Genomic DNA, 17,063 nt, shown 5'->3' on the forward strand with positions numbered 1-17,063 from the left:
CATTCATAAAACCTGTAACGAACAAGAAGAGTACAAGGAAAGTATACAGTACATCTTTACAAGCAGCCAAGTATAGGTCCAAACATCTAGCCTGTAACACAACAGAACATAGTAACGCAGAATTAAATTCAGCCAGCAATTCTGCAGAACCACCGGCTGCTACAAATGCCCCCCAAGATGCAATTTCTCATCAAAGAGGAACAGTTGATGAGGCTGGACTAGGATATATCAGTAAACCGAAACCATCAGTGAAGAAACCGCCAATAACAGCATTAATTCGGTTGGACACAGAGAACCTTGAAGACTTCTTTACTAATCATGTAGACATCTATAAGAAAATTAATGAACACTATCGAATTGGCCATGTTGCACATTTTTTAGAGGCCTGCCATCTGAAAAAGTTCAAGGAGAAATCGAGCAAAGAGGCCTAAACAAAAAAATGACAGTTTCCCATCTCAATGCAGCAAGACGAACAGCTACCTCAAGTTCAGCAAATCCTCTAAATAAACTTTACATCCTACACCAAAACATGCAAGAAATTAGTAACAAAACAAACAGATTGAATCACTTTCTTGAAGAAATAAACCCAGATGTTATCATCCTAAGTGAACATGGGCTAAAGAAAGACCAACTTGAAAGCACTAGAATACCAAACTACTGTCTAATAACACATTTCAGCCGTACAAACCACAAAAAAGGAGGTGTTGCCATATTTGTCAAAGACGAACTGGAAACATTGGTACAGCCTGTTGACATAGAAAATAACCAAGAACTATTATGTGAAATGGGAATGATTAAATTAACATCGGGGAAAAGACAATTGTACATTCTTGGCGTCTACAGAACTCCTGCAGGACAGCTGGAGGAAGCATTAAGCCTACTTTCAGCAACGATTGAAGATACAAAAGCAGAAAATCACCCAATTATAATAATGGGGGACATTAATGTGGATGGGATGAAAACAGATAGGGACAACCTAATGCTAAATAACACCTTAAGCAGCCACAACATCACAAGGCTACCACTCCCTCCAACACGGGTCACCCCCACATCCATGTCATCAATAGATTTTATCTGCACAAATCTGGATAGGGAACAAATAACTTTAACCGTAATTCACGCTGGAATCTCAGACCATACTGCCCAACTCTGTGAAATAAAACACAATATAAAACCGTCATCCCAGAAGAACATGATACGCAGAGTTTTAAACCAAGAAAATTTAAATTTTCTTAAGGCACAGTTGGAACAAGAAAACTGGGAAAACGTACAAAACGCAGACTCAGCAGAAACAGCTTACAACAACTTTTTATCAACCATTGTTGCAGCCATGAACACAGTGTGTCCAAGGAAGATCGTGCGACAAAGGAAGAGGAAAGCACAAATATATTCAGATGAAGAAACTAAACGTCTCAAAATAATATATCTGGATTGCCTCCGAAGATACGAGCTGACAGGAGCACAGACGGATAAAAATCAAATGTGCAAGGCCAAGAAAGACTACGACATCAGGCTAAGAACAGTAAAAAAGAAAGCAGCTGCAGATCACATAGCTACTGCTGGAAACAAATCTAAAGCCTTATGGCAAGTTATAAACAATGAGAGAGAAAAAAAATATCAAAAATCTTCTCAACCACAACTCAACATACAAGGAGAAATCACGACCAACCCCCTTCTAATAGCTAATCACCTCAACGAGTTCTTCACAAATATAGCAGATCACACCCTAAATAAACAGCCAAGAACAAAAAAACAGATCGCAACTCAACTCCTAAGTACAAATCATGATTTAACCCAACTGCCTCTCACTAATAATCATGAGGTTGAGGCTACAATTAACAGCCTTAAGCCTTCAACCTCAGCAGGGCTTGATGAAATCTCAGCAAAAATTCTGAAACACTGCAGCAAAGCCCTGATTTCACCCCTCACCAAAATAATAAACCTATCACTTGCTCAAGGGCATTTTCCATCAGCTCTTAAACAAAGTAAGGTATATCCAAAGCTAAAAAGCGGCAGCCTCTTAGAAGCTACTAACTACAGGCCCATATCGTTGATCCCAACTTGCTCAAAGGTAATCGAGAAAGTAGTTTTGAAAAGATTAATGGACCACTGTGAACGGCACCATCTTTTGACAGACAAACAACACGGTTTTATCAAGGGAAAATCCACAACATCTGCCATTATCCAACTTGCAGAATTCATTGTTGATAACCTGGAAAGAAAAAACATGGTCACTGGCATTATGCTAGATTTTAGCAAAGCCTTCGACTGCCTAGGACATGAATTGATCACACACAAACTTGAACAACTTGGAGTCAAAGGGCATACTAAAGAGTGGTTTAAGAGCTATCTAGCGGGAAGAAGCCAGACAGTTGAAATTCAATACACTCAAAAAACATACTTACATACAGTAAGATCAGAGCCCCTGCCTATCAACAGAGGAGTACCCCAGGGATCGGTGTTGGGACCAGTCCTGTTCATTCTCATGACCAACGACATGCCACAATACTTGGGCACACATTGTGCCCCTCTGATGTATGCGGACGACACAACACTTTTAGTGGCCGAATCATCACCTAACAACTTGGCAATCAACTCCTACACTGCACTCAACATGGCTTATCAATACTGTCATGAAAACGATTTAGTAGTCAACACAGGAAAAACAAAACAACTAGCTTTTGGAAGGAGGCATGAAGACATTCCTGCACTGCCTGATGTGTCAATGGAAAGTCACACTAAATTCCTTGGCATGACAATTGATAGCAACTTATCATGGGACAATCACGTTGACACACTTTCCAAAAAGCTGAATTCTTGCTTATACGTCTTGAAAAGAATAAAGCATGCCAGTGATGATGCAACTACAAAAATCGCCTACCATGCGTTATTTGAGTCCCACATAAGGTATGGCCTTACAGTTTGGGAGGCACAAGTGCAGATAACTTGAAAAAAATCCTGATACTACAGAAAAGAGCAGTCAGGATCATGTCCAGCCTTGGTCCAAGTGAAAGCTGTAGGGAAGCCTTCCCCCACCATGGCGTGATAACGATTATCGGCTTATATATCATAGAAGTTATAGTCCACGCTGATAGGGAGCAATTGCAACGAGGCCGCGATCTCCACACTTACAACACCCGCCACGCTTCCAATTTCCACCTGCCCCTACACCACTCCGCCCTGTTCGAGAGGAAACCATCCTACATAGGTAAAAAACTCTTCAATCATCTTCCAGACGACTTACGAAAGCTTCAAGGAAAGAGACTGAAGACTGCGCTGACCAGGTGGCTCTCCCACCGGCCCTTCTACTCCATGGATGAGTTCCTTAATTGGAAAAGAGAAGAACAGAACTTTTAATAAAAACTAACTATGTAAAACTTGACACCATTGCATTTCTTGATGACTTGTGAATAAAGAGTTTGTCTATTGTCTATTGTCTATATGCCATAAACAAATATTAACTATTAAAACGATGATTAAAAAATTTAATATAACAAGGTAAGTTTTTCTTTTAAAAGTGGTAACACATTATTATTGTACTGTTGGCACTTTATTTTAATGGTGAAACAAAGTAGATTAATTTGTGTTAAAATTATACTTCTTAACTATAAACTTTCTCAATAATAATATTTATTACAATGTCAAGATTTTTAAATGCCTAAAGCCCCAAACTGGTTTGTTGCAATCCCGGGATTGAAAAAACTTTTCAAATCCCAGGATTGCAATCTCTATACTCCAAAACAACTCTCGTTGAAAGAACAAGTTTGATTTATGATCCAAGCTGTTCTAGAGACGTGTCACAGGGAAGATAGACCTAGTAAAGTCTATAACTAATTTAGTTGATATCTTGATAACAACTAAGAAATTAAACGCAGTCTTCTACTTTAACTGATATTTTCAAAGATGAAAGTAACTGCTTATAATCACACCTGTATTTTAGTTCAAGTCCTAAAGGAAGGCAAAAAAGTATATACATTTTTAAATATTTCTCATAATGTTTTTTAGTGTCTTGAATTTATTTCAGGTAAACATTCTTTATTCTGACATCTCAACAAGAATGTGAAGACATCCCCTCATGAACTTTACTAAGAATTTATTACAATTTAGTGCTTGACTGTCAGAGATACACAGGCTCGAAATTGATAAATCAGTTGGAGTGTTGGTAAGATATAGAGGCATATCAAACAAAAATGAATAAGTACAGGAGGATTGTACGTCAATTTTTGACAGTACAATATCAAATATCTACAGGGGTTATGTAAGTCAATGAAAAGAGTAAAGTGCAGAAAAGTAAAATGGTATTCTTGAGAATTAAAATGCAGAATAGCAAGAAAAAAATAACTGAACAATCGCTTCGAGATAGAGATTAGATAAAATCGTTTTAATGTGTACAAAAATGAAGAAATATTGGAAGCTAAATTGCTTTCGTACACACCAGCAGACCAAGGATAAGGTTGGGTAAAGTAGTTCAGGAATATGTTTTGAATTTAGGATTAAGAAAAAGAACAAGAAGACTGGGAGGTAAAATATGGTTGGAAAAACTATCTAGCAGGAAGTGGGATCCAGTCTTATCTGTACCAGACTAAAATATCTGATTTTCAGCTTCAAAATAGTACAGAGTTTATACAGCTTCTCTGATGCTTTGACTAGGATCATCTAGTCAAAAGATTCTAATCCCTATACGTTGGCTACGTTCTTGTTTGTTCACAAACTTACTTTGTTTCGTGTGAAGATACGAAAGTTATATGTATTCGTAGCCTTCACCATGATTTTAGTACCTAAGAAATGTACTGAACATAATTTTCATCCTCTAACATATGAGAAGATTTGTGTCACAAAAGAATTAGTAACCCCTAACTAGCACCTTAACACATATAAATGAGTTAATACTGAATAAACAAAGACAGACACACGGTTGGTATGCTACAACAAACTTTGGGAAGCTTTGTGGTAGAAGTGGTGGTATAATGATGATCTTATGGCTGACTGGAAAGTTTTATTTTGTAGTTATTCAAGCACAAAAAGATATTGAAAAGTCATTGTTTTATTTTATAGTACTATTGAGTCTTGTTTATTAAAGGTTTCAAATCTTTTTGAAAGTGCCTGTTTTTATCTTCTAGGTTAGTCAAAAGGAAATTTGTGGATAATTTCATGAACATTAGTTTTAGACAATGTTAAACTTTTAAAAGGCGTAATGTTTCACCTTGTCAGCTATAGGGATTATACTTGGGCATCTGTCAGTGTTTATTTTACTACAACCACATTATTTATCTTTAAATTATATAAGCTAGACAATCTGATTATTGCTCAATTAGGGGGTCACTCTGAAAGTTTTAAGATATACAAAGAGATTTATGCCAATCTTACCAAACATTAGGCGTGTTCAAGTAATCAACTTCAGCGTCAATGCACTTTTTAAGTGGAATTTTCAACTCGTTGAAAGCACACAGCCACTCAATTTTTTAAATAGTGTGAAAATATATACAAATCTTATCATCAATTTTGGTTTCTGAAGAAAAGCAATGACTGCGCAAATGTTTCTTCAGATTAAAGAATAACCAAAAGTCGCAAGTCAAATGTTTTGAGACATTTAATGCTCCTCTTGAGACAAAAAAACTGAAATCATAGCCCGAAAAATTTTCTCTCGATAACTCCGTGACTGCACGAAATTACTCTTTCCAAACAGATGACTCAAGTTGCTGTCAGGTACTGATTGGCACTTAGAGAATCTGATAAGATTATTGCAGTGTGCATGGTCTGTCTGAATCTTAAAACCTTCAGAGTGACCTCGTATTTCACCAGTTTGATATACTATTTTACTTGATTGTGAAGTGAAAGGGTACGAAACAAGAGGAACGTAGGCCTACCAGCATAGTCATGTTTTTATTTTAACTTCTGTGGTTTTATGCAATTAATTATTATGCACTGTGTTACAAATTTTAATATAGATTTTAATTGAGATAGTATTTAATACAATGGATTACTTGTTCTCATCTAAGATGCAACTAAACAAATATGGTAAAAAACTGAGTTGATTGATCTGGTACATTTTTACAAAATGTGGTACATTTTTACAAAATGTGGTACATTTTTAAGCTTGTTCTTACTGGTGTAGAAGTACACTATCTCTATCCTTGTATCTTATCAGCTACTGATAGCTCAAATGGTTGAGTGACAGCCTTTGTATGATAGAGCCTGATATCCGTGGTTCAAATACTGTTGGTGGCTAAAATTTTTTGTTAAAAAAAGGGAAATATTTTAATAAGGAAATAATATTGATATATTTTCTCTTTGCTCTGGAAATAATATATACTACCTTCAGTTAATAAACAAAATGGAAAAAGATACTTCTATAAATAAAATGCCAAAAGGTTGGATAAGAGAGGAAGTAGTGAGGAAGGGTGGAATAAGTAAAGGTAAAATGGATGTTCACATTATATCTCCAAAAGGAAAAGGGTTCCGTTCAAAAAAGGAGTTATCTCAGTACATAAAATTCAATAACTTAAATTTAAAATTTAATAATTTTCATTTTTCCACAAAACAAATTATTGCATTAAAAGAAGTGCAACTAAATGACCCAAATGACTTGTCAGACAGTGTAATTGTGGTATGGCATGTGGTAGTGCTGATGCTAGTGCCAATACAAGCATTAGCTGCCAGTGTGATGTCACACAATGTGGAAAATTTACTGACTCAGTTATGACTCAAACTGAAATTGACTACACATCTTTACACGTTATAAATGAGCTGTTGGGAGAAAAATGGGTCTCAGATGACATCTTGTATAAATATTTTGATTTCCTCAACACTCTTAATGATTTATTTATAATATTAAATCCGGTCATTGGCCAGGCTTTTAAGATTCTAAATGAGTATAATCATTTTCTTGATAATTTCAATGTAAATTACAAGAATTATCTCATTGTGCCAATAAATGATGCTCAAGTGTTGACCATTGTCAGTGGCTCACATTGGAGTACTTTAATGTACCACAAGATTACTAATACCTACTACTACTATGATTCGATGCATAACTACAATATTGATCATAGTACATAGTGCAAAACTGTTGGTAATAAATGGTGTACAGCAAAAAAATAGCTATGACTGTTCCATATGCTCGGTGCTTTTTGTGGAAGGAATTGTGTTGGGTATTTTGAATAAAGAACCACTTGATGTCAAATTCATTGAAAGGTTACAGATTAAAAAAAGGTTATTGTTTCAAAACGTTCACTCCTAGCTTACACTGTAATTAATAGTAACAGCTCTTTGTCTTCAAAAAATGAATTGACAGCACTGGTGATAGCAAGCTGGGGGTTTGCAGGTAAATGGATGATCTTTCATTGTTAAAAAAGGATTCCTTAGACACGGAAATTAGAAACTTCGAGGGAAATATTCAGAGCTTTAGTAACAAAATTGCTGATTTAAATAATAAGCTTAAAATGAAGAATGCTTTAACTGGCGAACTGGAGGAAAAGAGGAATGATAAACTACAAGAGAGAGATTACAAAAACAAATCCCAAAAATCAAATAAGAAAACAATTAGAGAGGTTAAGGTGGAACTTTATGCATACAGCCAGGGAAGAGAACTTCCAGAGATAGTTGTTAAATACTACCTAATCAAAAGATTACGAGTTCCCTCCATCATAGTACGAATGTTAAATAAATATGTCTAAAGAAAATATAACTGACATATTGTTAATTTTTATATTATCGAAATGATTTTTTATATATATAATTTGTCAGACTTACGTGGAGCTCAAGTTTCTGGGTCTCCTTCTTGTGTTTGGAAGTGCCGATTACATCAACTCCAGCGATTGTTGAAAGTGGGTCAGGACATGCCTCAATTCTAGTGTTGAAGGTTTTACAGAAATTCTTGCCTGCAGGCAGCACGAGTGGGCTTGCCGGAAAATTCTGATAACATTTTGTGAATTATTATCTTATTACAGAAGTACACTCAAATAAGGGATATTACAGAAAAAAATAATGATTCACCAAATCCTGGTAAAAATTATTGGTTAATTTATTTTAATTATGATAAAACTTTATAGCTGAATGTGTTCACTTGCAATTTTATTAGTTATTTAATTCCAATATGTTCAACCTGATCTACTAAAATAAATTTAATAATAATTCAGTTTTGTAATTGGAAATAACTTTTTTTGTTTCAAGATATGTACAAGAGCCTATATAATATTTTAGATATAAGGGGTTTTTAACACATTGTCTTCAAAACTAATAGTTTTGATAGATTTGTTGTGTTAATCGAAAAATATAATATATAGTATATACGAATAGTGTCTGTAGGTCAAATGAGTGTATAACTTCTAATAACCTTTCAAACAATAAGTATTAAACAAGACAAAACCAATTGAAAGTACAGATAGTGAAATATAACTCATTCTAACAATAAAAAAACTGTTGATAACATTAACATATTACTCGTTCCAGCAATAAAATAATCAAACATCAACTATAAAAAACCATCGATAACAAAAAAAAACAATTAAGAAAGTTATGGTTGTAATGCTAAAAGCAAGAAAGACATACAGGCAGAGTAAAACATGCATTTACCGTTACACATATCAAACAAACAAGGGGGAAATTATTTCATTCGGTAAACCTTGAAGAAAATTACCTGGCTGAGAGACTTGAAAGACATGAAAAACCTTAGATACTCTGATACAGGCATCCAAAAATTTAGGGGTCATAGGCTCAGGAGAAAAGATGAATTTAGAATGCCATGAACAGTCCCAGTAAACAACAATCATGAAAAACTTAGGATATACAATTGGCATGGAATATTAATTGCCTACACAGCAACATGAATTATGTAAGCCAAGAAAAAGTTAATTTTGAGCAAATTAAATCAGATTAATAAGAACCAGAATAGGGATTGCTAGATTAACAGATTTGAATAACTAATTTAAAACGAAATTTAAAGGAATAGAATACAATTATTTAGAAATGTTGGATGCTAGGCAGCTGTAATAAATGCAAGGAACAGATTGGGTAAAGAAGTTAAGGTGTGGCATCTTACAGGGTGTTCTGAAAAAAGGTGCCCATAAGTCAGGGCGTGATTCCTCACATCAAAATAAGAAAAAAAGGTCTAATTAACATAGGTCCGAAAATGCTTGGTTACCAAGTTATACAGGGTGAAAGATTTCGTCTGAATTTCAGTTCCCCTGCTGCAACGAAGCCCTACGGGTATTTGTTGGCTGTTAATTAAGATGTACAATTTAGCGTACTTTATGTAAAATGAACTGAAAAATTGAATAAAACCGTTTCCAGACCTGTAGCTACAGTAATTTTTAAGATATGTGACGAAATACGCGAAACTTGGTCCCGAAAAACAAGTTACATTTAGGTTTGAAGCAGATTTACTATGTTAAATGTACAATAAACACAAAATATTTTTTCACGGTACTTGTAGAAAATTTAATTTCGAAGAGAAAGATGTAAAATAAGTCTATAATAGACAAACGCAAACTTTAAAAAATAATCCTTAATTACATACAAAACGCATGAAAAATAGACAAAATCTGTTAAGCTCTCTACAAATGTAATATTGAAATTAAAACAGCTGTTTTATTAAAATATTTGATTTGAGAAACAAAATAATTTCTATTTAAAACATATGTTTTAACAATGTAACATTGTTTATAATAATTTAAATAAACATTACAAGCAGCTATTTTTCCATTGCTCATTAAGTGCGTGTGTTGATCTGTACTTTAATACAAGTTAGTGCGAGTGCCGTTGAAGTTAATTTTTGATAGCTAATAATATCTTATTCATCATGGCAGGTAATATGAATATTATGTACACTAATGGTGAAATGGCAGACATGCATTTAATGTACGGTCTTGCACATTGCAACAGTCGTCAGGCTAGACGACTCTATCAGGAACATTCTCCTCATAGACAGTTACCGACTCATAAAATGTTTTCTTCCATTCATAGAAGGCTAAGCGAGACGGGAACCTTTAAATCTGGAAAAGTTGGTAGATCAGGACGGCCACGTACAAAGTGTACAGCTGAATTGGAGGAGGGCGTGTTGGACGAAATAGAGAATCATCCTGGAAGAAGTACTAGAGAACTAGCCTTGGATTTCGGTGTTAGTAATTCAATTGTCTGGAAGATTTTACACGAGCAGCAGTTGCATTCTTATCACTATCAAAGGGTCCAGGCTCTTTTGCCTCGAGATTACTTTCCTCGTGTTCAGCTATGCCAATGGCTTATCCAAAGGTGCAGAAATCCACATTTTTTAAATTACATTATCTTTACTGATGAAGCAAAATTTTCAAGAATGGCTATTCTTAACACCCACAATACTCACATGTGGGCAATTGAAAATCCACGTGCTATTTCAGAGAACCGTCACCAATATCAGTTTTCTATAAACGTATGGGCTGCTATTCTGGGTGATAACATTTTTATTAGTTTTTTACCTGATACGCTCAATGGTGAAAATTATTTACATTTCTTGACGACTAATCTGAATGAGTTACTCGAAGATGTGCCACTATACACACGCAACAACATGTGGTTCATGCAGGATGGAGCTCCAGCTCATTACACATTACAAGTAAGAGAATTTTTAAATGAAGCATATCCAAACAGATGGATTGGTCGAGGAGCCCCAGTAGCATGGCCTGCAAGGTCACCTGACCTCAATCCTCTAGACTTTTTCTTATGGGGACATTTAAAGACGCTTGTCTACGACTCGCCTGTGGATACCATAGAAGAGTTGCGAATAAGGATTGTTAACGGGATTCAAAGGATACGTGAGACACCTGGGATCTTCGAAAGAGTTCGGCAGTCTATGAGAAGACGGCTGGATGCTTGTATTTTGAATTAGGGGAAACATTTTGAACATCTACTGTGACGTGGTTAGTTTTTTAGGACAAGTGTAACTTTTTTGTTGAATGATAATTCAGATAACTTTTTTATGTATAATAATGTATGATTGTTAAAAATATTTACTTGATACAAAATAATAGTAACTCATTAATTTGTTTTAATAAAACAGCTGTTTTAATTTCAATATGTATTACATTTGTAGAGAGCTTAACAGATTTTGTCTATTTTTCATGCGTTTTGTATGTAATTAAGGATTATTTTTTAAAGTTTGCGTTTGTCTATTATAGACTTATTTTACATCTTTCTCTTCGAAATTAAATTTTCTACAAGTACCGTGAAAAAATATTTTGTGTTTATTGTACATTTAACATAGTAAATCTGCTTCAAACCTAAATGTAACTTGTTTTTCGGGACCAAGTTTCGCGTATTTCGTCACATATCTTAAAAATTACTGTAGCTACAGGTCTGGAAACGGTTTTATTCAATTTTTCAGTTCATTTTACATAAAGTACGCTAAATTGTACATCTTAATTAACAGCCAACAAATACCCGTAGGGCTTCGTTGCAGCAGGGGAACTGAAATTCAGACGAAATCTTTCACCCTGTATAACTTGGTAACCAAGCATTTTCGGACCTATGTTAATTAGACCTTTTTTTCTTATTTTGATGTGAGGAATCACGCCCTGACTTATGGGCACCTTTTTTCAGAACACCCTGTATATACATGTTATTTGTTTCTTGGATGGAACTAATTTGTTGTACAGTAAATTAACTTTAACTTACAACCATGTGACTTGTAAACCAGTAGCTTACCCAGTCATGTTGTTAATGTACTCAATGAATTTACAGGTCAGGTGGTTTAGAGAAGCTGGAAGCTTAAATTTAATAGAGAAGTACAGAATAGATACTAGGAAGAAATATTCAGTTACCCAAATAATTAAAACTAACCTCAACTCTCAAAGAAATAAGGATCTAAAGACCAGGATCAACAAACATCAGAGGCATTTTCACAGATAGCCAGACAGCTTTAAAGGCTTTGGTCTCTTGCATGGGATTGTTATCAAGGTGTTTCTTCCTTTGGCAGAATCAACACCATGACTGTTGTGTTCCTGGTGAAGAGGGGGGAAATTTGGAGCAAAAGAGGTGTGTCTTATCCAACTTGGGTTCGGCATCCAAAACAACACGGCTTCAACCATTCTGTGGAATTTTTAGTTGTCGATCCTTTAATGCTGTTACAAAGTGGGTTCTTACTTAACAAGAGATAAGGTAGAAACTGTACCCAGCAGGGATCACTTCTGGCTGGTTTATACCTTCCAGTTGAACCCACCACTGGACACAGCTAAAACCGATGTGTCACTTCAATCTGGGCAACCTTATGGATGTCCAGGAGCAGCACATCACTAACCGCATATGTTTAGATTCTGGGGTTCATGGGCAATTCGATAGGTCTAGTCTACTGTGGGAGATGACTATTGGAGTTGGTGGGGTTTGTTCCCTAACCTCAGAGGTTCTTGCTAACCTCACAAGAGAAGTTCTGAAACTGTAAACTGGTAGGCATCACAGTACACTTCTAAGGTGCACAAAAGGCCCTCAAGGCATTGCATGGGAATAGGCTGCCCCTTAGATGATGAAGAAGAAACACAGCGGATAAGAGGAACCAGGTTTGGAGCCCTGAGGAAGAACCATTAAACGAAGGGGAAGTTGGGAGGGCTCAGAAGCTGGATTGAATAACAGGTTAGGGTCCTTTGTTCCACCTGATGAAGAGATCAGATCGTATATCTAAAAGTGTAGTGTTATTAATGTTTTGCATAACTGAATGATGCCAAACGTCCAAAGAAATCATTTTATGTTCACAGGAGGAACTCAGATAGTTTGAAAATTCTGAGGCTGGGAGTATGAAAGAAACTATTCTTTAGTCAATTATTGGACTATTAAAAAAAAATTGAATTGTTTACAATTGAGGATAATAGTTAACAAAAAACAAATCTGTGTGGAAAATTATTTAGATATTTTTTTTATTAATAAGATAAAACTTTCTTTAACTCTTACAGTACTAAGGTATTGTTTTATATACAGATACCTGCCTGTAACTTAAAAGAACTAACTCAGGATATCCGAATGCTCCAAATTTCATTTTTGTATTTTTTACTTTGTTAGTTAATTGAATTAAGTTTATTGATTGTATTAATATATATTTACAATTATATAACTATTATATATATATATATATATATATATATATATATATATATATATATATATATATATACAGGGTGTCCAGCAACCATTCGAACAAACTTTGCCACATTGTTCAGCAGGCCAAAACTAACAAATAATGCAATATAACAGGTGCCCTATTTCGCTTCGTTTAGCGTCTGTCTGTATGTGTTTTTTGGGAAAAAAATTACTACTCAAAAACCACTTAAGATACAGAATTCAAACTTAACAGTTATGTTAACCTAGTGTTGGTCCTTTTCAGTGAAAAAAATAAAACAAATATCTCATTGCATTTCAAAATGGCGGCCGTTCAAAATTTTCAAATTGTATTAGCTTTGAAACGGCTACTTTGACAACAAATTCACCAGGATAACTTTTTTTAGCGTACTTTATTACCAATTCAAAAACTTTTGTTTCAAAAAGATTTAATAACAAATAACTGAGTTACAGCACCAAACGTAAAAACAGGTTAAATCCATGCATTGCAAGTTCATACAACAATGTAGTGGATTTTTACGAATAAACTTTTTAAGGTTCTACATATTATTTTAAAATGTAGATAAGGTGATGCCTACTATCAAATTTCACTGAGAGTACGCTCTCATTTCATTCTGTGACACAAAATAAGCATTCCACAACAATTTCAAGTTTTTAAAATAACTTTTAGGAGTTGCTTGCTACCTTAGGTCAAACTTTAAAAAAAACCTAATTAAGTTATATTACAAAAAGTTGAATGTGTCTAAATTCTTTCAAGCACATATTTTTAATGTTTATAATGCTTAAGTACATAAATATTCATAATAAAGAAATAAGAATACAATAATACCTTCCAAACAATGAAAACAATAGATTTTTACTGTTGTGTATGATTTGAGTACTAACAGTAAAATTGAGTGATTTAGTTGTGTTTATCATTTGAGCATTACTCTAAGTTTTATTCTATTGTTAGTATCTATTTTCACGTTTATAATCATTATTAAAGCTTGTTTAACTAAAACTCTGTTTCAATTGAATATGGTTAACCAAATAGTTTTACAACCATAGCGACCAGGAAAAGATTGATATTTGGTTAGTTGGTCAGACGCCTTCTCATTTTAGCCAGACAAAACTCCTGTCAAAAAAAGGTACTATCAGTCTTTTTTATTATAAAAATGAAAAAAAAAAAATAGTACAAGAATCCAATTGTTCAATGTTCTACTGCCAAAAATGTCTTAGACATATGGAGTAGAGAAGTTTCAAAACATGTTTAAAAACGGCAAAACCTAAAGAAAATCAAGGAAAATCAAGCTAAAAGATCAGATAATTTAAAAGAGCGAGAGGATGCTTGGTTTTAGAAATTGTAAACCGGTGCTGAACTTTACTAACAGGAGTTGGTGAGGAGTTGTACTTGAGATGGATGCCAACTTTCGGCAGGAGATAAATGAAAGTGTTGAGTTTCTTGCCCATAGGCCCTACCCAGCCCAATGTGAGGCCATTCAGCCGGCCAAAGTGTTCCTGTAGGGTCATGAGCACCCCGAGGGCATGCAGGGGTGCAAACTTGTGACTGGCGATATTCACGACAGGGACTGAGGCACCCTCTGTCAACTGGCACAGACTGTTGTGGTTTCTTCCTCCAGCGACCACCAGATCGGAGTAAAGAGAACAGAACCTTCACAGAACCAATCGAATTCTATTTACATTAAATATTAAGAATTATTCGAGGTATTGAGTAATTAAATTAGACATATCGTGTTATCCAGACTGGTAGAATGGATTATTTATTTGTTATTGGTAAACATTGCTGAATGACTGATTATGTGGTAATCAGATGAACTTCCCCACTCATAATAAACATATAATTGCTTTAATTGTTATATTATATTCTGTCCACATTTTTGTGTGTGATTTAATATCACAAACATACTTGTGTTTTATGAACATAATTTGAGAACAATAATTTTTGGTACTTTGGGATTATACCGACCACACCCAGACATGAATCGTTATTTGACATTATGCTTCTACTGATTACTAGATTAGCGTAGAGAACAATATTTCATCAATATAAAACAGGAATTGTCTTGTCGCAAACCCCTCCCCACCCTCAGACAGAGGTCAAAGTCAAGCGGTCTAGTAGATAACGTGATTGAAGAGTCTTGCCGCCCGTTCAGCTGGTGCGTCGCTTTGTTGTACTTCCGTGTTTTACCTCTACATTTCTCCAAACACAAAATTCAACAAAAACAAACATTGCCAAACTAAAACTAAACTCTTTATTGAAAAAACACTCAAAACTTGTTTTTATTCTTGATCACACTCCGCCACCTAAAATGCGAGTGCCTCCGGCCATCAGCGCGGGGCCCCGCGCTGATGTCGACGAAAGAAAAACATCCCTTAAGATAGTACCTATCAGTAAAATATCAAATTATAGAGGGGCTGATCACAAATATAAATTGAATTGTAATGGAAAGGCAATTATGTACCGTGCAAATCATGTGATGCCGCGCCCTGCCCTAATCGGGATTCTCGAGAAAGATAAGATAACAGCGACAACAATACCGATCACAATACCTGGAAATGCTTGTAATTTTGTAATTAAACAGTTGTTTTTTCATTCTATCATGTTTGTTTCTATAAATTTATATTTTTGTGTTCTTCATACTGGTGTGGTCGGTATATTCCCAAAGTACCTAATTTTTAATAACTATATTTCTACTGATAAAACTGTATAAACGAATTTAATGTACATTTTTTTGTGCCATTTTTTTACAGTAATTAATACTACTAATTTTTTGTCTTTAAACACAGTGAATTTACTTTTAACTTCTGAGGGTTGAATTGTTTCCTCAGTTTACAACTAAAACTTTTTATGGTTAATAAAAAGAAACTGTCAGATTATTGCTATGGTGAAAATGTGTATAGTCTGAAGTTTCACTATTCAATCTAAACGAATGGCATTTTAAATTTGGTGCAAAATAATTCCAAGCTAGGGACAACAAAGATGGCTGAACTTTGCAATTTGAGTTAAGGTGAAAAAATTAGTTTAAAAATTTCAAGATCACTAAGAGTATGTAGTGGCCACAATGACTTTCTGTATAATGCACCAGGGATTATAAATACATTTTTATTGTCAGAAATGTTTCATAATAATATAGCACAGCTATAAAACAGATGACATTGTCAAATATAACCTACACTATTCTTGTATGAGTAAATCCAAACAACTAAACACACAATACAATAAAACACGCAAAACAGCAGTACAACACACACACACACACACACAATAAAACAGGGTATTAATTAACTTATCATAGGAAAGCAATTATGTCAACTTGTAGACCTACTTAAAAATATAAAAATCAACATTAACACACAGTAATACAGTACTTAAAATTTAAAAAGGTTCGTTTAAAAACTCACTTACATTATAATATGTTTTTTAAAGTAACAACTCCTTAATGTTATCTCGGAATGCGCATGAATACATTAATTCTTTAAACCTTAAAGGTAATTTGTTGACATTTTTTCCCCATGTAGGATAGTGTCTTTTCCACCACTTTCAGATGATGTCGGGAATATTGAAAATTAGTTTTATACCTAGTATTATGATTGTGTTTATGGTTTTCATTAAAAAGGTTGTCGTTATTAGATTGCACTGTTAATAGTGTTTTAAAAATTATTAAGCTTGGTACAGTTAAAATTTTATGTTCATTAAAGATAGGCTTACAAGTTGCCTTCCAAGGTGAAAATGTCATTATTCTTAAAAATTTCTTCTGAATTAAAAAAAATTGTTATCTATATCTGCTGAAAACCCCCAGAACTATTGTTAAAATAAAATTTCCAGTGATCTATATGCACTGAGACGATTGGCTAAGGTTTGCAGCATAGAATCTCTAAAATCAGTTTATTATGCTCTCATAAATTCTCACATTGCTTATGATATAGCTATTTATCGAGCTACCAAATCACATAATTTAGATAAAATTCTATTTAAACAAAAGCAA

At 34.3% G+C, this 17,063-nt stretch overlaps 1 protein-coding gene across 5 annotated transcripts in view; it reads right to left on the reverse strand.

Moving 5' to 3' along the window:
• LOC124358935 (ornithine transcarbamylase, mitochondrial-like) overlaps positions 1-17,063 on the reverse strand; it is a 35,172-nt gene that overhangs the window by 6,885 nt on the left and 11,224 nt on the right. For 4 of the 5 annotated variants that reach the window (XM_046811210.1, XM_046811206.1, XM_046811209.1 and 1 more), the window contains 2 exons: positions 14,446-14,728; positions 7,753-7,914 (listed from right to left, as the gene is read on the reverse strand). In XM_046811210.1, coding sequence (XP_046667166.1) covers positions 7,753-7,914; positions 14,446-14,728 — 445 coding nt within the window. The remainder of the gene's footprint in view (positions 1-7,752; positions 7,915-14,445; positions 14,729-17,063) is intronic. The other variant, XM_046811207.1, reaches the window with a different exon arrangement.

This window comes from Homalodisca vitripennis, chromosome 4, assembly GCF_021130785.1.
Source record: "Homalodisca vitripennis isolate AUS2020 chromosome 4, UT_GWSS_2.1, whole genome shotgun sequence".
Taxonomy (NCBI): domain Eukaryota; kingdom Metazoa; phylum Arthropoda; class Insecta; order Hemiptera; family Cicadellidae; genus Homalodisca; species Homalodisca vitripennis.